This window comes from Panthera tigris, chromosome B3 (genome assembly GCF_018350195.1).
Source record: "Panthera tigris isolate Pti1 chromosome B3, P.tigris_Pti1_mat1.1, whole genome shotgun sequence".
Taxonomy (NCBI): Eukaryota; Metazoa; Chordata; class Mammalia; order Carnivora; family Felidae; genus Panthera; species Panthera tigris.
Window position 1 is genome coordinate 48,475,682 of NC_056665.1, and position 21,452 is coordinate 48,497,133.

General features: G+C 41.7%; 1 protein-coding gene across 1 annotated transcript in view; it reads left to right on the plus strand.

The window, feature by feature from the left end:
* The first annotated feature begins 12,054 nt into the window (after positions 1 to 12,054).
* The window catches only part of NEDD4 (NEDD4 E3 ubiquitin protein ligase), a 134,565-nt gene continuing 125,167 nt past the window's right edge, over positions 12,055 to 21,452 (plus strand). The window contains exon 1 of the mRNA XM_042988800.1: positions 12,055 to 12,187. Within this exon, the coding sequence (XP_042844734.1) occupies positions 12,143 to 12,187 (45 nt within the window). The 5' untranslated portion in view covers positions 12,055 to 12,142. The remainder of the gene's footprint in view (positions 12,188 to 21,452) is intronic.

Below are 21,452 nucleotides of genomic sequence, written 5' to 3' on the forward strand. Positions count from 1 at the left end.
AACTGTTACCTTTCTATCTGTTTAATAATTCAGGTAAATATCATTTAAAATCCTAAATGCTACTCATTTCAAGTAAAAGTTCAAGTCATTGTAGAAAGATCATATAGTTGTAGTAGTTATTGATATTTTTTCTAAATCCCCTTTTCATTTAATCAAACAATTTATAACTAAAAGTGAATGTTACTTTTAAGTTTATTTTATATGTGGGAGTGAAAACAAACAACAGCATTTGGTCAAAGTGCACAGTATTCATGGTATAGATATAGCTTCTCTATTGTAGAACTGGATCATGGCAATCAGAAACAACATAAAACCCATAAATATAAACATTGTGTAAGGTAAAAATTTGAGTGTTACATACGCATTTGCCCCATTGCTGGTAAACAACTTTCATTCCTGTTAATTGGCTACTATGTATCCAAAGGTAAGATACACACAGTTCCTGTATTCAAGGAACTCCCACACCAATTCAGGGAGCTCTTGAAGACAATTTGTAAGACAATGTGTTTGGTCCTGCAAAAGAGGTATGAATAATTTTTTAAAAGAATGACAGCTGATTAAAGCTTGAAAATTAAGGTAAGAATAAAGGGTTGTGAAAACAGAGTAAATCTGTATGGGGGAATTGTGAGAGACTTCAGAAGTGATGACATTTGAGCTGGAGCTTAAAAAATGAGTAACTGCCTTGCCAAGAAAGGTGAGGCAGAAGGGCACTGCAGGCAAAAAGCCAGCATGAGCAAATTTAGAGAGTAGTGATTCAGAGCGCTTCCATGGCAGCATGTAAAGAGTCCTGTATTTCCTGCAGCTCTCAGGCAGATCCTGCTAAAAACAAGACCCAAGCTTTAATGGTAAAGTAAGCAAAACTACACAGGAGACTGAATACATGACCCCCACATGTTGGTCACACCAAAGTCAGAGTTCTGATGGGGAAAATACCAAACCCTGAAACCTCAGATGAGGACATTTGGTTGGAAGAGCCTGAGAATCTTGAAACCCCATGGTAGTGAGTTGAATAATGGCCACCCAAACATATTAAGTCCTAATCCTTGGAACTTGTAAATGTTATCGTATCTGGAAAAGGGTCTTTGCAGATGTAATTAAGACTCTTGAGAGAAGGAGATTACTCTGGATTATCCAGGTGGGCCCTAAATGTCCTCACAAGCGTTCTTACAAGATAGAGGCCGAGGGAAATAACAGACACACAGAGGATAAGGCAATATGAAGACAGAGCAGAGAGAGGTGTTACCACCAGCCAAGGAATGCCGACAGCTGCCAACAGCTGGAAGAGATAAGGAATAGATTCTCTGGAGCCTCCAGAGGAAGTTCAGCCCAGCCAACACCTGGATTTTGGCCTCTGGCCTCCAGATTTGTAAGAAAATAAGTCCATGTCAGTTAAGCCACCCTGTTTGTTGTGGCAGCCCCAAGACATGAGTCCACCCAGATCCCCAGCACTCTCTGGACTGGCAGAAGCAGTTCTTTCATCCTTGCTGGCGTTGAGCAGTGTCCCTTACCTAGAAACCCTGCAAAATGTTACATGAGGCAGCGTCTCTCAAGATGAAGCTTGTCTTCTTCAAGATCCTGTCCCATCAATTCCTCCACATAAATAATGGATGCATTTTGGGGTCAGGTAGCAGCACAGTGTAAACAATGAAATATAGTCCCTATTCTGGGAGGAAATAAGATACACACCTAAGAATTGGCATGCCCAACAGAAACCAAGAGAGCATAAGCAAGAGTAGAGCTTGAAGAGTTAACTGCAAAGGGCAGACCACAAAGCCTGGATAAGAAGAATTGATTAACATGGGGGCATTCTCCCCTGACTCAGGGTTTAAAGTCCTGACAAGGATACCTGGACCCAGTCTTTTTTTTTTTTTAATAGATTTGTTTTAATGTTTATTTACTTTTGAGACAGAGAGCATGTGAGCAGGGGCAGGGGGCAGAGAGGGAGACAGAGGGTCTGAAGCAGGTCTGCGCAATCAGGATCTGACACAGGGCTCCAACTCACAAACCATGAGATCATGACCTGAGCCAAAGTCAGACGCTTAACTGACTGAGCCACCCAGAAACCCCATGAAACTACATTTATAAGAATGTTAGAGTTCTGGAAAAGCAGAGGGATGTGGACATTATTACAATGGGCGGTAAGATGGCTGACCTATGGCGTTATGTTTCTAATAGCTAGCTATCAAGATCTGTAACCCAGAGTGGAAGTAGGCTAGACTCTTCTTACAAGATCAGAAGTCCTAGTTCCTGAGGTGGGGTAGGGGAATGCTTCTCCCAGGAGACACAGTAAGGGTTCCACTATAACTGAAATTATGATTATTACTTAGTCATTTTGAGCTTCTCATGCTAGTGGACCCATAATCAAATAAAAGAGTTACTATATTGATAGGAGGCAGAGGGATTAACTCTGATTATTGTGAGGAACTAGTTTTGGACTATAAAGAAAGACGAGAAAAAGTATGTGTGGGACTCAGGGGGTTCACTTGGGCATGTCTTGGTATACTTGCATGTCCAATGATAGCTGTAAATGGGCTATTATAGCAACCACATCCCAATGAGGTTAATACAAGTGACGGTTCATATCCCTTGGGGATAAAAATCTGAGTCACCACTAGGCAACAACCCAGACTTATTGAAGTGCTGGCCAAGGGTGGGGGAAATCCAGACTAGGTGGTTTAGGAGAGAGATGATAAATATTAATTAATGCCCTGAGACCAGTTCCTACAGTGGGAGAAGCAGCTTATCCCACTAACCCTTGTGTCAGATTCCTGTTGCACTCTGCCTCATATCCTCTTGCCTAACTTTCATTTCAGTCCTTGCTGCAGCAACCAGCTGTGTAGAGATGTAATCAGACAGCAATCCACTTCCATTGTTTAGCGTATCACATACTTTCTGCACCTGGGTTTCACTGCCACTGGCATCGCTTGAGATGTCTGAAAGTACTCACCCATTCTGCATACAAGCAAATCTGGAAATAAGAGGCTTAACGGTCCATGAGGCAACCCCTGCCTGCTAGGGGATGGCAACTAGTGCAACATACTCCTTTGCTGGGAGGATAATTCTGGGGTGCATTCTCCATGGCTCTTCTGGGGTCCTTAGTGACAGAGAGCCCCAAATCAACTCAGCAGTATTGATCCAACTCAGAAACTCAAAGCCATCGCATTGGTTTTACCCTTTTCCTTGTTTTATCTTCTCAGGCCCTCATTCATGTTCCCTATGATCAGTAGTATGTTGGTAATGTTTAATAATTGGCTCTCCAGGAGAAAATAATTACCCTCGTGTGTAGTGTTTGCTAGTTTCTGGGGTGTAAGTACTCATCCTGTGGTTAATTTTAAGCCACCAATATGATATCATGAATCTACAGCGGTATAGACATGTGCACAATTGGTTCTGGGGAGCTAGCAGAGGCTGAGTCCAGGACACCACCGCTTGACAGCATGTTCAAAAATAAATGACCTGCACGCAAACCTTTGCCTTAGAAGACAGAGGGCGGCTCAAGAAAGACAAAGAGTTACCTACTTGTCTGGGCCAAGAATCAGAATGGTGGGTACACTGTGCTGACATTAGACATAGATACAAATAAGATGGAAAAACAAAAACAAAAACAAAAGAAAGCCCTCTGAGGTTGGGGGGAGAATTTCTACTGTTTAACACATTGATGGGGTATGGGGTGGGGAGCTGTGAGGGATAAGAATTTGGGGATACTCAGAAATTTCTAGCCTTTGGCCTGGATAGATAGTAATGCCATTTCCAGAGACACAGAATATAGGACAATGATGAGTTCAGTTTGGGATCTATTAAGTTTGAGGTTTCTTCATGACATTCAGGCAGACTTAGCTCGTGAGAAATACATGTGTGAAACTTACAAAAGAGCTAAGGGTGTGCCACAGGCACAGTATTATTGTGAAATTCTATTGTTGATAACTACGTATTATCCCTGGAATATCCTGGCTCCCTTCCTCTCCCCACACCCAGGCAGCAGTGAGTGCCTTCTGTATTTATTACCCTCAGGGAGGGCTGTTACTAGAGAAATGAAAAGAGAGATGAGTCAATGCTCAGTTTCTAAGTTTCAAAATAGAGCTGTGAATCTCGCAGTAGAGAAAAGCAAGTTGAGAAAAAGTTTTTTGAGCCTCAAAAGCCTACATTTTGACTGCCAAGAGCTAAAGTTGATGTCATTAGGACTGATTTAGGTAGAAGGAAAGATGATGTGAAGCAGCCAGTTTTCCTACCCTGAAGAGAGAGTTAGAGGTGACAAGAATGTATAGATGTGTGTCTCTGAGAAAGAACTCCCTGCCTACATCCTTGCTGCTGAGCTATCAGGAGAAGGCAATTGTAGAATACCTAACAATGGAGGAGCTCTAACAGAAAACATGGTGTGCCTCACTACTGTCAGGAGGCCTGTGAGTTGGGAAACTCCAGATAGGTCTCCTGCAGACATAGCCTAGAGGCAGTAGCTGCAGTAGAAATGACAGTATAGTGTGATTTGACAGTGGAGTGGAGTCCAGATGCCAAGATTTCTGTCTCCACAGCAGTAGGGGTGCAGCATGTGGAAGTTTCCACAATGCTAAAAGGTGGAAAACAGAGGGCCACTGAACAAGAAGAGCCCTTAGAGATGGGACAACAATCAGAGAATGGCAGGTAAACTGACAACTGCTAAGTATTTCCAATACAGAAGGAGAACAGGAGAAAACCAGACCCCCTCCTCCAATGCCATGACCATACAGAAGCTCCTGGTACTCAGACTCTACTCATAAGACAACGGGGAGAAAAGAAATGTCATCATTTGATTAAGTAGAAATCTGAAAAGACTACATTATTATACCTCAAATTTACCATAACTCATTACCATAACTTACCAAAATCTACCACTCTAAAAAATTTAAAGAAAAAAAAACCATCTCAAGAGGTACAGAAGACATTGTTAAATAAAATCCAATGTCCATTTATGACCAATAATCTTACTATTGAACTAGAAATAGAAGTGAACTTCTTCACCAAAGAAAGGAGAGCAAACAAAACAAAACAAAAAAAGAAAACAAAAAAACCCAAAACCTTACAGCAAGTAGCATTCCCTTTAAAACCAGAAATATGTCAATTATACCCATGTTATCACCATGTCTATCCAAGTATTAGACAGGACACTAAGAAAAAGAAATACAAGAGGATTAGAACGGAAGAAACAATTCAAAGATGTTAATGAATGTCTACAAAAAAGAGAAGAAGTATTTTAGATGAAATGAACTTCAGGAAGTTTGTTGAATCCTAAAATAAGTATAGAAAATTCAGTTGGATTTCTGTACATCAGCAATAAACTGTTAGGATATGTAGTATTTTTAAAAGATACCATCTGTACAATAAAAAGACAAAATATAAACTATGTTGGAATAAATATAGTAAAATATGTGCAAGACCATAGTGGTGAAAATTGTAAAACTTTTTGAGACTTTAAGATCTACTTATTTATTTATTCATTTGTTTATTTTTAAATAAACTTCATTTTTTAGAACAGTTTAGGTTTATAACAAAATTTGTGAAGACAGTATAGAGAGTGCCTATATACCCTACATTTACTTCCACCTGTTATCAACATCTTATGTGAGTATGGTACATTTGTTACAATTAATAAATATTAATCCATTGTTATTAACTAAACTTTGCACTTTGTTCAGATTTTCATAGTTCTTACTAGTGCCCCCCCCCCTTTTTTTTTCTGTTCCAGGATCTCACTCAGGATATCACATTATATTACTACATTTTGTTATCCCGTCTCTTGAGACTCCTTGTGGCTGTGACTTTCGTTGTTTTCGATGGACCTTGACAATTTTGAGGAATACTGATCAGGTGTTTGCAGACCGTCTCTATAGTCAGACTATCTTATGTTTTTCTCCTGATTAGACTGGGGTTACAGATCTTTGGTCTCACAGAGGAAAAGTGCCATGTTCATCACATCATATCAAGGGTACATAGTATCAACATGACTTATCACTATTGATGTTGACCTTGATCACCTGACTGAGGCTGTGTTTGTCAGGTTTCTCCACCCCACCCCCACCCCATTTTCCCTATTGTCCTATTTGGGAGAAAGTCGCTAAGTTTAAGCATAGCCCACAATGTAGCAGTAGGGAGTTATGTTCCCTCTCCTTGAGTATCTACATAAATTATTTGGAATTCTACATAAAACTTGTGTCTTCTCCCCTACTTATTTGATCATTTACTTATATTAGTATAGACTTGTGTATATTTATTTTGTTTTGGGTATAATTCAATACTACTTTATTTTGTTGCTCAAATTGTTCCAGCTTTGGCCATTGGGAGATCTTTGATATACCCCCATCATTGTGGGCTTGATTTTTTTTTTTCAGCATTTCTTTACTTTCTAGCACTAAAATATGCTTCAGGCTCATCTTGTACCTTTCTTGCCCCAGTACTAGAATCAGCTATTTCTCCAAGGGCGCTATCTAGTTCCTTTTATTAAAGACCTTTCTTTATTTTTAACCAGCATAATTTCATTTTTTAAAATCTGAAACAATCTCAAACTTACAGAAAAGTTGAAAGTATAAAGAAAATTTTTTCTTGATCCTTTGAAGAAGATTTTATTGACTTGCTGCCCATGAACTTTCTAATACATTCGTACCTCGTACATCTTATAAACAAGGTCGTTTTCATCTACATAAACACAATACAGTCATCAGAATCCGGCAGTTAACATGCGTTACAATCACCTCATCCTCAGAAACATTCATGTTTCAGCAAATGCTTCAATAATGTCTTTTATAGCAATAGGGTTCGGTATTGTGGGGTGCCATGTCTCTGTGATGGCTGCTTTTATGTATCAACTTGGAGGGTGTTTTTGGAAGAGATTTACATTTAAATTGGTGAACTTTGGGTAAAGCAGATTGCCCTTAATAGTGGGGTGGGCCTCATTCAGTCAATTAAAGGCCTGATTAGAATAAAAGACTGTTCTCCCCTAAGCAAGCAGGGATTCTCCAGAAGACAACCTTTGAACTATATCTGCATTATCAGCTCTCCTGCTGCTGGGCCACACTGCACATTTTGGACTTGCCAACCTCCATAACTGCGTGAGCAATTCCCTCTGGTAAATTTCTTTCATATATGTATATCCCATCAATATACACACACATACACCCATTGGTTCTTTCTCTGGAGAACCCTAACACAGTCTCTTTAATCTCTGTCTGCAATAGTTCCTCAGATTTCTTTGACTTCTATGTCCTTGCACTTTTGAAAATTACAGACTGGTTGTTTTATAGTAAATGTCCCTTAATTTGGGTATGTCTGATGCCTTTATCATGATTAGATTCTAGTTAGGCAGGAATAGCACTGAGGTATGCTCTGTTCTCTGCAATGCATTTTAGCAGATTCAAGATTTTGTTCTGCCCCATTACTGATCTTCAGTTTGAATACTTATTGTGGTGCTGTTGTTCATCCCTTCTCCCTATGTAATTAATAAGTATTTTGTGAAAAGATAAATCAAACTCTGTAAAAATCCCACTTGTCAAATTCTGAATTTACTCATTTAGTATAATTTACATCAGTATGGATTTACGGTATCAGATTTATTATTGGATTATAATCTGGTGCTATCATAATTTATTTTGGTGCTCAAGTTAGTCTGTTTTTTGGCAGTGGGAGCCTCTTTTTGCTGGCTTCTGTGTCCTTTTGACATGTCTCCATCATTACTTCATTATTTTCTGGCATAATAAGATGTTTCATAAACAAGACTCTATAGCAGCATCATGTGTAATAGCAAAACAAAATGAAACAACAGCAAACAAATGTCAAAAAAAAGGAAGCATTGCCTTTAATTGCTGAAGTGGAAAGTTCAAACTCCCCCTTTTTTTTTTAAGTTTAAAAAAGAGAGAGAGAGAGAGAGAGAGAGAGTTGGGGGAGGGACAAGAGGGGAAAGAGAATTCCAAGCAGACTCTGCATTGTCAGCATGGAGCCCCATGCCCCAGGTGGGGCTTGAACTCATGAACCGTGAGATCATGACCTGAGCTGAAATGAAGCGTAGGATGCTTAACCAACTGAGCCCCCAGGCACCCCTAAAGTTGAAACTTCTTAAAATGGCATGAAAGAGAAAATTAAAACTTTCTGGGTTTCAATAAGAGAAAACTTTTAGAATTTACTTCATTAAAAAAAAAAAGTATAAACATAAAAGATAATTCTGTCCTTGAATATAATAAACCCTTGGGAAAAGCTTAGTAATCTGATGTTTCATTTATCTCAACTGACACAAAAATTTTTAAGTAATCTCTAGGCCAATGGGGGCCTTGAACTCATGGCCCCAAGATCAAGAATCGCAAGCTGTACCACCTGAGACAGCCAGGTGCTCCTCAACTGATACAAATTTTGAACTATCATTAAGTTTCAGAGACACCATTGTCATTTATCTAATCAAAGTACTGCAGGGGTGCCTGGGTGGCTCAGTCAGTTGAGCATCCGACTTCAGCTCAGGTCATGATACTATGGTTTGTGAGTTCTAACCGCGCATCAGGCTGTCTGCTGTCAGCACAGAGCCTGCTTTGGATCCTCTTTTCCCCCTCTCTTTGCCCTTCACTGCTCATTTTCTCTCTCTCTCAAAAAATAAATAAATACACTTAAAAATTTTTCAATTATAAAAAATAAACAATGTGCTGCAAACATTTGAAACAGCTAAATCATGTAATAAGAGGTGTTTACAAATTAAAAACAAAACACAAAAAAACATGTTACCCCAATGTCGAACAACAGAAGAATGATTGATTAATTGTGGTAGACTCATTCAATGGCATATCATACAGCAGTGAAAACAAGTTAAATACTACAACCATTTGGCATGAATTTATCTCACAAATAGAATGGCAAGAAAAATGGAAGTCCTCTTATGATTCCATTTATATAAAGATCAAAGAGATGAAAATGAACAATATGTTACTTAGGAATACATACCCATCTGGTAAAACAATTTAAAAAACACAAGAAAACAGGGGCATCTGGGTGGCTCAGTTGGCTAAGCTTCCAACTCTTGATTTCTGCTCCGGTCATGATCTCACCATTTGTGGGTTCGAGCCCTGTATTGGGCTCTGTGCTAACAGTGTGGAACCTGCTTGGAATTTTCTCCCCCACACCCACCCCCTGTATCTCCCCTGTTCACAGGCTCTCTCTCTCTCTCTTTCTCAAAATAAATAAATACACTTTATAAAATAAAATAAAAAAATTTTAAAAAACTTTAGGAAAAAAATAAGAAAATTAAAAAAAAACAAGAAAACAGTAAACAGAATTCAGAATAGTAGTTATCTCTTGGTAGGGGGAGGAAAGGGGATGGAATAGGAAGGCACAGATGATGCAAAAAAATTGTTGGTAATATTCTTTTTCTTACAGTGGGTGATGAGTGCATTAGTGTTCATTTTTATTCTTCGTACCTTATACATTTTTATAACTTTTTGTATGTACTCAAAATGTAATTTAGAAATTTTTCTACAATTTGAGACACATTGAACACGTTTCCTATGTTGTCTAATATGGCAGTCACCAACCACAAGTAAACATTTTAAATTTAATTGTAAAATTATTCCTTATTTGTCTTAGCCACATTTTAAGTGCTCGACAACCAAGTGAACTAGTGGCTACCATGTTGGTAGTGTAGATATAGATTTCCTTCATAACACAAAGTTTTATTAGACAATACTGGACACAGTGCCTATCTCCAAGAAGAACACCCTTCTAGCACATGGGTTTTTCTCTCAGGATTGGAGAATGACAAATCCCCAGACTTGGAGAATCCAAGAGCAGAGATGACCTATATCCTAAGTATAGTCTTACATCAAAAGCTTTAAAGAAGTGTCCCTCATCCCCACCGCATGCCAGAGTGTAATGTCAGCAATACTACAGAAGTGATCCAAAGCTTGAATACCCAAAGCAGGCTGGAGACAGGTACCAAGTCTCAGAAGCCACAAAAATGATGCAGAGGGCCAGCAGCAAATGAGAGAGGTCAGATGCCCTGAAGGGGTTTTCTTCTTTGAGCCTAAAATTCCCTGGCCTGAAGACCAGAAATGGATTGGGAGTGCTGACTTCTCCGTGAATGCCAGAGGGCAAAAATGGTAGCAGAGACTGCTAGGTTCCCTGCCCCCCCACCCCCCCATCACTGGTCTCCCTTTCCTCCCTAGTGATAGAACCCAAGGTTCCCCAGAACAGTCTATATTTGCCAGCCTACCCTGTATTTAGATACAGCTATGTGACTCAGTTCTGTTCTATGAGTTTAAGTAAAAGACTCCATAAGCCTTTCTTAAAAAGACAAGCATGAGACCTGAACTCCCATCTTTATCCCCTCATCTGTCTTGTTGCCTGGAACAGGATGTAAGGGTTGGAGCCTGAGGCACTCTCTGGACTAGATAGAGCATAAGGGCCACACCTATAAATGGCGAAGCAGCCAGCTTTACAGTGCCTGAATTTCTGATGCCTTTGTGGAGCAATGTAGCCTTATTTACCCTGGCCTACCTACCTCTGGACTTAAATGGGAGAACAATGTAACATCTACCCTTAAATTCTGTTACTTTGGGTTAGGATTACTAACAGCCAAGTTTCACTCTAATGGATACAGAGGTCTATGATTAGAGACCAGTGGGAAGAAAAATGTTTCCATTAATGCCAGCGGGGAGTGATGAGGGCTCTGCTATGCCCTCCATCCCTGAGATGATGTAGCACCACAGCTGCCGGCTAGAATGTAGAATTAATCTTAACAAAAAGAGGGTTGAGGAAGACCAGTGAACTAATCAGGACTAAGTTTTCTATCACTGGGCAGACAGGAAGCTTAACTATAGGAACTAAGTTCAGTTACAGAAAATTATATAGCACCATTTCTTGCACTATTGAGCTCTGAGTCTGAGATCTCTACAAGGATTGTACCTCACCATGCCAATGGCAATGTATGAGGTTCAGGGAGAGAGTTTAGAATGGAAGGAGAAAAACAGTGAACCTTAAAGATCTCAAAAATCCAGCGTTAGAGAGAGGAGTGGCAGCCAGCAGATATTAAGAGTAAGAAAGAATTAAAGAACTTTCAAACAAGGCTTTTGGATGCTTTAGAGAATAACCAACATTAAAGTATCTTTCATAAGGTTTCCCTTGTTAGATCTGTTATTCAACACCAGTCTTCCTGTGATTAGGGAACTATAAAATCCGTCAGACATGACTATAATAAGCATGATTATTCCATAGCACAGGAGGTCCTAGTTCATTGTATTTTTCTCCCTTTTTTCGCTACCTTCCATTGCTGCTACAGGTCAAGGCTTAGTTAAGCAGGTCTAGAGGGTTAAGCCTGGAGGCTGGACGTCATTGGTAGGCTTAAAAGACAGACCATACGACAGGAAATCGCTTATGAATTGGCACAGTGTTTAAAAATCACAAGGAGAGAATTTCAGATCCTGAGTCCAGGAATGATGAGATCCCTTCAGGCCTCCCCATATGCTGCCACGCTCACGCTGGGCTTTCCCCCACGAGGTCCCAAGGTCCAGCTTCTATTGGAATTGGCAGCCTTTACTAAGAACGCGCTCTGATTTTTGGCTTGTGGTGAAGCTAGGATTAAGCGCTCCTGATCCCAGGCGTCTAGAAAGAGGCAGAGCTGTGGAGCGGATCTGAGTGAGACTTGTTGTTGGGGAAAACCGCAGCTTTGTTTCCCAGGGGAAGGGCTGACGTCCCCCGGCCTCCACGGCTTGCTCCACGCGACGCCTGGCGCTGCACCGCTCTCACAGGCGGGCGCGTTGGCCAACCTCCCGGGACGGGAGCGGCCGGCGCGCCCCCGCCACGCGTGCCCCCGCCACGCGCACTCTCCACGCCCTGAGCCCCGCCACGCGCGTGCCTCCTACCCGAGCCCCTGACGCACGCTGTCCTCACGGCGCGCGCCCCCACCCCCACGCCCCAGCAGGCGCGCCGCCGCCGAGGCGCTGCGGGCTCTTTCCCGCCGCGCTTCCTAGTGCCACTAGCGCCCACTGGCCGGGGGAGGCGCTGCCGCCGCCGGGGGAGCACCGCCTCCGCTTCCTCCACCTCCTCCCGCCTCCTCCCAGTTCTCCTCCTCCACCTCCTTCTCACTACAGTTCCCACTCCAGGGCGGGGGCTAGCGCGTCCAGTTTGCTGGAGCTGTTCGGAAATGGCAACTTGCGCGGTGGAGGTGTTCGGGCTCCCGGAGGATGAGGTGCGGAGGCCGAGGGGCTGCGGGGCGGGCTTCCCTTCGCGCTGCTCACCAGCGGGACCGGAGGCGGCGGCGGCGGCGGCGGCCAGAGGGTCGTCTGTCAGCCCCCGCCTCCCCATGCGCGAGCCCCGGGAGCGCGCTGGGCGCCGTGGGGACCTGGGGCGGCCCGGCGCGCGCACGGGGGCGGTGGGGAGTGCTTCCTCTAGCTAGCAGCGTTTTCTTCGCCAGCCTGGAGACTCCACACCCCTCTCCGCCCGGAGCCGCAGCTTTCCTTGTCAGTTTCCTTCAGGAAGTGTAGAGGAGGGGTGCTAGGCAGCGAGCCGCATGAGTGCGCGGGGGACGCGCATCGCCCCGCCGGCCCCTTCCTGCCACCCCCAGCCGAGGGTGTGTGAGCTCCGGGGGGCGGGGGTGGGGTGGGGTGGGGTGGGGCGGATTTCCCTGGAGTTCAGCATCCCGGCTGTTGTTTAGCCTCCGCTCGCAGAGGCCCGCTGGACTTAACTTCATGGACTTTGACATGAAGACTTCCAAGGGAATTGTCATTAGCTATTTTGGCTTTTATTTTATTATTATTTATTATTATTATTATTTTAATCTGAAATCGTTCTTAACCTTCTAACTGGAGACGGCAGTGGGAAAGCAGGCAGATAGATTGTTCTCTTCATGTTTAGCAACAAGTGCCAAGTGTGGAAAGTTCATGCTATATTTCACCAGTCTTCAGTAATATATAAAAAATAAAGCTGTAATGTATACTTTAAAGAACTTCCCACAGCTATCCAGTTTGAAAATTAAGTTCCATGATTTGAGAAGGTAAAGCTGTCCCTTGCGAAATAACTTAATGCTGGTTATACCTTAACACTTACTAAAAATAAGGGCATTTGGAAAGACTTGTTCCGTTTTAAATGAGATGTGGCTTCCCTGAATTCTTGATTCAAAATGGGAATGGGTGGGAAATGAAAGGCTATATAGTCTAACAGCGACTAGTTCAGTTTGGGGGGGAAATCAGATTTAAGCATTTTTGTTGACTGGCTAAGCTGTCACATGTACGTGTTATCAAGATTGGACCCAATTATCTAAGTACATCACCTTAATTTTATCTTTTGAGAGTGTTGGCATAGTGCCTTCTCTTAGTCACTTGGTATCTTCAAACGTCTTTTACAAAATGTCTTTTACATTTATCTTGACAGCTCTTTGTACATGAACAGTGGGCAACTTGTTTATGCTGGCAGGTTATCTCAGAGTGTTTTGAGAATGATCATGTGATAGATTAGAATTTAATTTCTCAGTTATTGCCACCAGAAGAGAATCAAAGCAGTGGTGGAAAAATGGTGGCAGCTTGGTAGACCCTCAGAAACAGTAGTCAATATGTTATGGCTAAAGATGATATTCCGGGTGAGGTCCTTTACCGTTCTGCAGAAGAGATCAGAGGAAAATAATGGAGTGTTGAACCTGTGATAGCTTTCTTCTTATCAGTCAGGTCTTCCTGCTTTGCTACAATAAGCTATTTAATGCAGATAACGTCAAGCTGATATCCAACCCATTCAGGCTGACCTTGGACTTTCTTTCCTTGTTAATATTCAGAAGTAGGTCCTGATTCCAGATTTCTCATCTCTTTCCCTTACAGGGAATATTGCCAAAGGTATTGTGCACTGTTTTCTCTTTGGTGCAGATTCTGTGTTTTCAGTTACCTGCTTTTCACATCACCCTTCTACCCAGCTGAAATAAGATGAATTATGGCTGTTAGTGGGTGGTCAGTAAGCAATTGGGACTGAAGGCCAGAAACTCCACCCATTGAAATGAGGTTTTCCTGAACTTGCTTCCTGAAGGATTTGTACTTCTGGGAAGTTTCATGGCCTGAGGCCCACTCTGTTTGCCTGATGGGAGTCCATTTGTAAGTCCAAGGACTCAAAGTTCCTTGCAGCTCCCTCTGTCCACTTTGTCCACATTGAGGAAGAGAGTGAGATGGGCAAATAAGAGACATGATGGAGTGCTGTCTTCTGCTTCTCCACTGTAATTTAGATTATTCATCCAACAGACATTTATTAACTGTCTGTTCTGTATCAACGCAGTATGCTGGCCACCAGGGACACAGAGAGAAAAAAAACGGCCCCTGCCTGTTTGTGAGGAGCTCACAGTCTGGTGGGAAAGATAAAAATCACTTGTTTTCTGTTTTCTGGTAGAGGTTGACATCTCATCACTATTATTTGTCATTTATTTTCTGGTTCATCACGAAGTAAAAGAGGGCTTAGAAGAGCTTCCCCCTCACTGTTTGGTTGGTTTTTTTTTGTTTTGTTTTGTTTTTGTTTTTTAGAAGAAAAACTTTGCAGATGTGTTATTTTCTAGAACTCACAGACAGTCTGGTAATAGGCAGCCCTCTACTGTTGATTAAAAGTAAGGTAGCTTTTCTGTTACCGCAAAAAGTGATGATTATTTTAAATTTGAAACTGAAACAAGAAGAAAAACGAACAGGCGTGGGATACAAGATGCTTGGAGAATTAGAATTTAACTGATATTTTTAACTGCTGAGTCACACCATAAGAGCATATTAATGTTGAAGTAGGCCAAAGTTTAGATCATAATTCCTCTCTGTCACTTTTCAGTGAATTTTAGGTATTATTCCACATGTAAATGTCTTTTAGTGAGAGGTGGCCCTGGCTTTGCGTGCAGATTTTGTCATAAAGCATGACAAACTAAGGAAGTAGTGTAATATAAGTTATACCAGATTTGCTCTGACAGTCTCTTGGGATTAACAGTAGAGGCCAATTCCCACTTTGGTGAGGAGGAGTGTGGTAGCTATGGACACTGGAATTCAACAACCCTTCCACCCTCTTTTCATGGACTTCCCTGTTATGCAGAGATTAGAAAGCTGGACTCTATGTTTCCCATACTCTCTTGCACTTAGCATTTCTAGAAATGGGTTTTGAAATAGGTTTCCCAGTTTGGTGTACTTACTTGAGATGTGGAAAGTAGAAATGAAGTGGAGTATAAGTTCGTGTTTCTTTGGCTCTTTCTGCTGCCAAGCATAGTCATGTAGACATTGACTTTTTCTGCCAAAGCATTTTCAGTATCTGGTATCTTGGGGCTTTGGTAGGAAGTTGCAGAACCAGTGGTCGTGGCAACTTCCTGATGACTAGATACAGTATGTTTGTAAAGCCAGCAGATCTGGTGGTGGCTCCTGATTACCTACCTTCCTGACTGGGGCAGAAGTTGGCAGTTTCTTGGGTGGGCCAGTTCTCAGATGTTTCAGGATCCTGCGGGGGCCTCGCCTACAGCCTGCCCCTCCAGCTCTTCAACGATTTTGTAGGCGCCTAATTCCCTGTATTAACTTCTTTCTTTTCAAAACACCTGGAGTGATTTCTGTTTCCTGCAACTGAAAGCTGACTGAAGCAAGGTGAAGAAGGAAGGAAAGGGAAAGAGTTGAGAGTGTCCAGGGCCAGTTTGGAAGTACAGGATGCACCTGTAGAGGAATGGGTGCCCTGGGTGGGTGACAGCTCCGGCAGCACATCAGCAGCAGGGTAGTTAAGAAGTGCATATTACTGACACTTCGAGACCCACCGATGCCAAGTGGAACCAGACCCTGTCTGCCCTGGCATCATACTGAACCGGGGAGCACAGTGCCCAAGCTTTTATTCACCGCACAAAAAAGGAGAAGCACATTTGAAGCTGCACCTGTGTCAGTTGGGCCACAAACTTTCATGTGTTGTTTTTGCCATTGCTCCTTTTTGGCAGCTCCTTAATTCTAGCCTCATTCTATTTTTCATGGTACCGGAGAAGTGGATACATACAATTCATTTTCTAAAAATTTGCTTTTGAGTTATTCTAAACCAAGAGAAAAGTTGGAAGCACAGTGCAAATAACTCCAGATCCTCCTCACATGGTTCTCCTGCTATTGACAAGTCACTACCATTGCCCCATCATCCTTTTTTCCCTTTTTATTAGTCTTTTTCTAAACCATTGGAGGCCAAGCTGCAGAAGCAATGCCCTCTCACCTCTAAATGTGCTAGTGTGTATTTTCCTAAAACAAGAACACTTCTACATAACAGCCATCCAACCTCTAAGCCAGAAAATAAGCATGGATATGACACTACCATCCAATCTTCAGATCCCGTCAATCCTTGACAGGTGTTTTAATATTTCCCTTTTTCCTTTCTGGTCCAGGAGCCCATGTAGGAGCATATGCTGCATGTACTTGTCTTTGCAGTCTCTTCTAATCTCTATCAGTTCCTTGGTCTTTTTTTGACAGATTACAAGCTGTACAACCTGTAGGATGTTCCTTAGCTGGGGTTTGGTTACTGGTTCCTCAGGACCATGTCAAAGTCATGCTTTTTTGGGCAGGAATCACAGAGATGATGCTGTGTTCTTATCAGTGCATCACATCAGGGGGTACATGGGGTACATGATATTGACTTGTCCCATCACTGTCAATGGTAACCTTGCTCACTTGATCATTTGGGTGTCTGTCAGGTTTCTGTTTTGTCATGTCACCATTTTCCCCTTCCTAATGATTTGTATTTTTTGTGGGGATGTCTTCAGAGATTATGCCAGTAGCCTGTCCTTCCTCATCAGATCTCCATCCACCACTTTCACCATTCATTGATGACTTCCACCTGAATCAAACACCACTATTTTTTTTTACTTCTATCTTTATTAATAGGCATTCTATGTAAGAAGAGCTTTCCCTTTCTCCTCCATTTATTTATTCATTTATTTACATCAGCATGGATGTGTAGAATTCCACCTTATTCAATGGGTTGTAATTAATTACTATCATTAAATATTTTGTTGCTCAAATTGTCAGAGTTTGGTCATAGGAAGACTTTTTAAGGGGGTTCCTAGGTCATTGTGACAAGTCTCCATCATTCTTTGAACACTTCATTACATTCTGGCTGAAGATGTTCCAGACTCCTCTTGTATTTTGCCTAGCCCACCATTGTCTAGAACCAGCCATTTCTTCTAGGAACATTGGTTTCATTTAGTAGAAAATGGTTTTCATTTTTTATTTTTTTTAATGTTTATTTTATTTATTTTTTGAGAGAGAGCAAGAGAGAGGGAGAGCAAGCGAGCAGGGGAGGGGCAGAGAGAAGGGGAGAGAGAGGATTCCAAGCAGGCTCTGCACTGTCAGTGCAGAGCCTAATGCGGGGTTCAAACTCACAAACCGTGAGATCACGACATGAGCCGAAATCAAGAGTTGGACGCTTAACCCACTGAGCCACTCAGGTGCCCTCGTAGAAAATGCTTTTTAGAAGCCAGGCACTAAGATCTGGGTGCTCAGTGTGCTCACACCTGCTGGATGTCATTGCTTTTCAGCAATCTCAGCAAACAGTTAAGTGTGCGTGTGTGTGTGTGTGTGTGTGTGTGTACTGTGTGTTTATATATGTACATACATAAATGTATACCTATTTCTATATCAATCTGTATTTAAAAATTATTAATTCAGGGGCACCTGGGTGGCTCAGTAGGTGAAGCGCCAGAGTCTTGATTTTGGCTCAGGTCATGACCTCACCATTCCTGAGATCAAGCCCCACATCAGGCTCTGTGCTGACAGTGTGGTGCCTGCTTGGAATTCTTTCTCTCTCTCATGCTCTCTGCCCCTCCCTGCTCACGCACATGCTTTCTCTTTCTCAAAATAAATAAACATTAAAAAGTAAATAAATAAAAAGCATTAATTCATAGCACTTTCTCAATTTAAAATATCATGCCTCAGGGTTCTTTCCAGTCATAAGTACCTTCTCTACCAATGAAAATTCTTACTTTTCTTAGTCTCACTATATTTACGTATTTTCCCAATTCATTTACTTATGTTTTTTGTGTACCTAATTTCCTAATCATGCAAGCATCTTCTCTGTCTGCCACTTGTGCACCCCCACTTTCAGCTTTCATAGTACTGCTGTTGCAACTTTGTGCAACCTCCTCTGTGTCCCAAGCCATTGGGTACCCACTGATGCATCTCTGTATGGCACCTCCCTTTTCCTCTAGTCCCCCATGCTGCTGAGCATGTTGACCATGCACTTCCATGAAACTCCCTCCTCCCCTGACCCCTGCCTAAGGTGGGCCTGACGGTGACTCCTCTGCACCAAGAAGAGAAGGTTAGAAGGGATTAAATGTATATATATATATATAAACATATATATGTATATATAAACATACATATATACATATATATATATATATATATATATATATTTTACAGGTAACTATTAGCAATTCATATATCATATAGGAATAGAATCTTGGAGCTGGAAGGCACCTGTAAATAAGTCATTTATGGTGCATAGGGGTATAGAAAATTGAATTTGACTAGGATGGAATTCTGGCTCTGTCATTCTCTATGATCTGGCATAGGTATTTGACATCTGTCAGAGCGGGATATTTACGTCAACTGATAGGGTGACCATCCCCTAGCTGTGTCTGGTATTCATATTTTACAGTACCTAGAGAATGTGAGATTGCTGATTTGAGTTGCTAAACCCACTGTTCTACTGAATTCTGTGGCCATCAGTGTTACTGGCCTCTCCCTTCTCTGTGTGGCTCCCTTGCTAATCCTATCAAAGTTTTAAGAGGATAAACAAATGCAGAAGGTAGGAGAAGTCTGTAGATAAATGCAGGGAGAAAGACACAGCAAAATGAAAAAAGGTTTTGATAAGACTTTCCTGAAGTCTTGAGGAATAAATATGTCTGTGGTGCAGCATCATAACTGCATGACCTGACCCAAATGTTTGGCTTCCCCCATCTGAGATATGCTGTGGCAACGAATGCAAACAATCATGCCAGTGCATAAAGATGTTTTAATGAAAATATCCTCCCTCAAAGTAAAAGAGTCAGCCTAAATATAATCAGAGCTGCCTTTAATCGAGTGTCTGCTGTATTTCAAGTACCAGGCCACATGTTCTTATACATCAGTTATTTAAAAAAAATTTTTAAGTATATTTATTTTGAGATAGAGACAGAGAAAGTGAGTAGGGGAGGGGCAGAGAGCGGGAGAGAGAATCCCAAGCAGGCTCTGCACTGTCAGCATGGAGCCTGATGAGTGTCTTGAACTCACAAATTGTGAGATCATGACCTGAGCTGAAACCAAGAGTCGGACGCTTAACTAACTGAGCCACCCAGGCACCCCTCACACTTCAGTTATAACCATTGAATCAGTTTTGCAAATGTAGATAGTGTTATCCCCATTTTACAGATGAGGAGTCTGAGATTGTGATTTGCTCAAGGACTCAGTCCTATTAGGTAGCAGATCTGGACTTGAATCTCAGATTTTGTTAATACTAAAGACTTGGTCTTTCCAGTGTCCTGCTGCAAATAATTGCCTAAATAAAAGAATTTAACAGAAAGAGTCTCTTTCATAGGAAGGTTATAAATGTAACATGCAAAATTAACTTGTAACTGTTTTTATGTTCTTCCATATCTTCTGTCTTTTTGTTGTTGTTGTTAATAGGTTTTAGGTAGACCTTGAATTCTGTATTTGCTTAAAAAATATTTGTCCAGCAGTGACTATGTGTAAGGCATTTGGATCAGGCCATGAGGTGATAATGATGAAAGGCAGACTTCACTGAATTTATAGCCTACAGGAAGAGAAGGACAGTAATTATGTAATCACACAAACATTTTATAAATGTTATGAAGGAGAAAGAATGTGAGATAAAAACATATAATAGGAAAGATGAATTAATCTTTCATGGTATGAAGGAGGGGAGAAAGTCTAAGGAAAGACTGAGGAAGTCATCTTTATTTATTTATTTAAAAAAAATTTTTTTTAACGTTTATTCATTTTTTGAGACAGAGAGAGACAGAGCATGAACGGGGGAGGGTCAGAGAGAGGGAGACACAGAATCTGAAACAGGCTCCAGGCTCTGAGCTGTCAGGACGGAGCCCAACGCAGGGCTCGAACTCACGGACCATGAGATCATGACCTGAGCCGAAGTCGGCCGCTTAACCGACTGAGCCACTCAGGCACTCCTGAGGAAGTCATCTTTAAACTGAACCTAAGGATGAATAGGAGTTAGCCAGGTGAAGAGTGAGGCAAAAAGCCTTGCAGGTAAACAGAACTGCATGTGGAGAAGATGAGATGGAGAGGAACATAAAGAAGACTAGAATGGTGGAGGAGAAAGGACAGGGCCAGGACATAAATCTGGAGAGGAGAGAAGAGCAGAGCCCAGGCAGGCAGTGCCTGAAAGTCACATTAAGGATTTTGAATTGGATCCCCAGTGGAATGGAAACTCACTAAACATGTGTGCGTACATGCACACACACGCGCATACACACACACACACACCATCATCATCATTGACATTTCAATGTTAATATTTGTTCCTCACATACTTAACTTTTTCCCTACTTATTATTTCTTCATTTCTTGTCACATCTCCTGGCTTTCCATGTAGGATCACTTTTTCTGCCTGAGGTGTATCCTGTAGAAGTTTTTTTAGTGAGTGTTTGCTGGTAATAAATTTCCTTGGTTTTGTTTTTGTCTGAAAACATCTTTATTTTGATTTTTTTTCTTTTTGGGGGGGAGTGGGGAGAGGAGTAAAATTTACAAATAATGAAATGCATGATTTTAAAGTACACTTAGATGTACAGTGCTTTTTTTTTTAAGTTTATTTATTTTAAGAGAGAGAAAGCACGAGCAGGGGAGGGACAGAGAGAAGGAGAGAGAGAATCCTGTGAAGGCTCCACACTGTCAGCACGGAACCCGACGTGGGGCTCAATCCCATGAACTGTGAGATCATGACTTGAGCCAAGATCAAGAGTCAGACGCTTAGCCAACTGAGCCACCCAGATGCCCCAAAGTACAGTGCTTTTCAACATGTCTAACCCACAACTCAGTTAAGATCTAGAATATTTCTGTTACTCCAGAATGTCCCTTTGGGCTCTCTTCCAGTCAACTCCCCACTTCACTCTCCAGAGACAACCTTTTATCACCATGGATTAGTTTTGCCTGTCCTGGAATTTCATATAAATGGAATCATACAGTGTGTACACTTTTGTATGTGGCTCCTTTTGTCTAATGTAATGCTTTTCAGTTGCCCATGTGGTTGTTTGTATAAGCAACTCATTCTTTTTATTGCTGAGTAGTATTCCATTGTATGAATAAACCAGATGTTTATCCATTTTCCCTCTGACAGATACTTCCATTGTTTCCAGCTTTTGGCTCTTATGAATAAACCTACTGTGAACATTCATCTACACATCTTATGAAAGTATCTTTTCCACAAGTATAGGTTATTAGCTTGATGTGTATCTTTCCAGAGGCACTTTGTGTATAAACGTATAT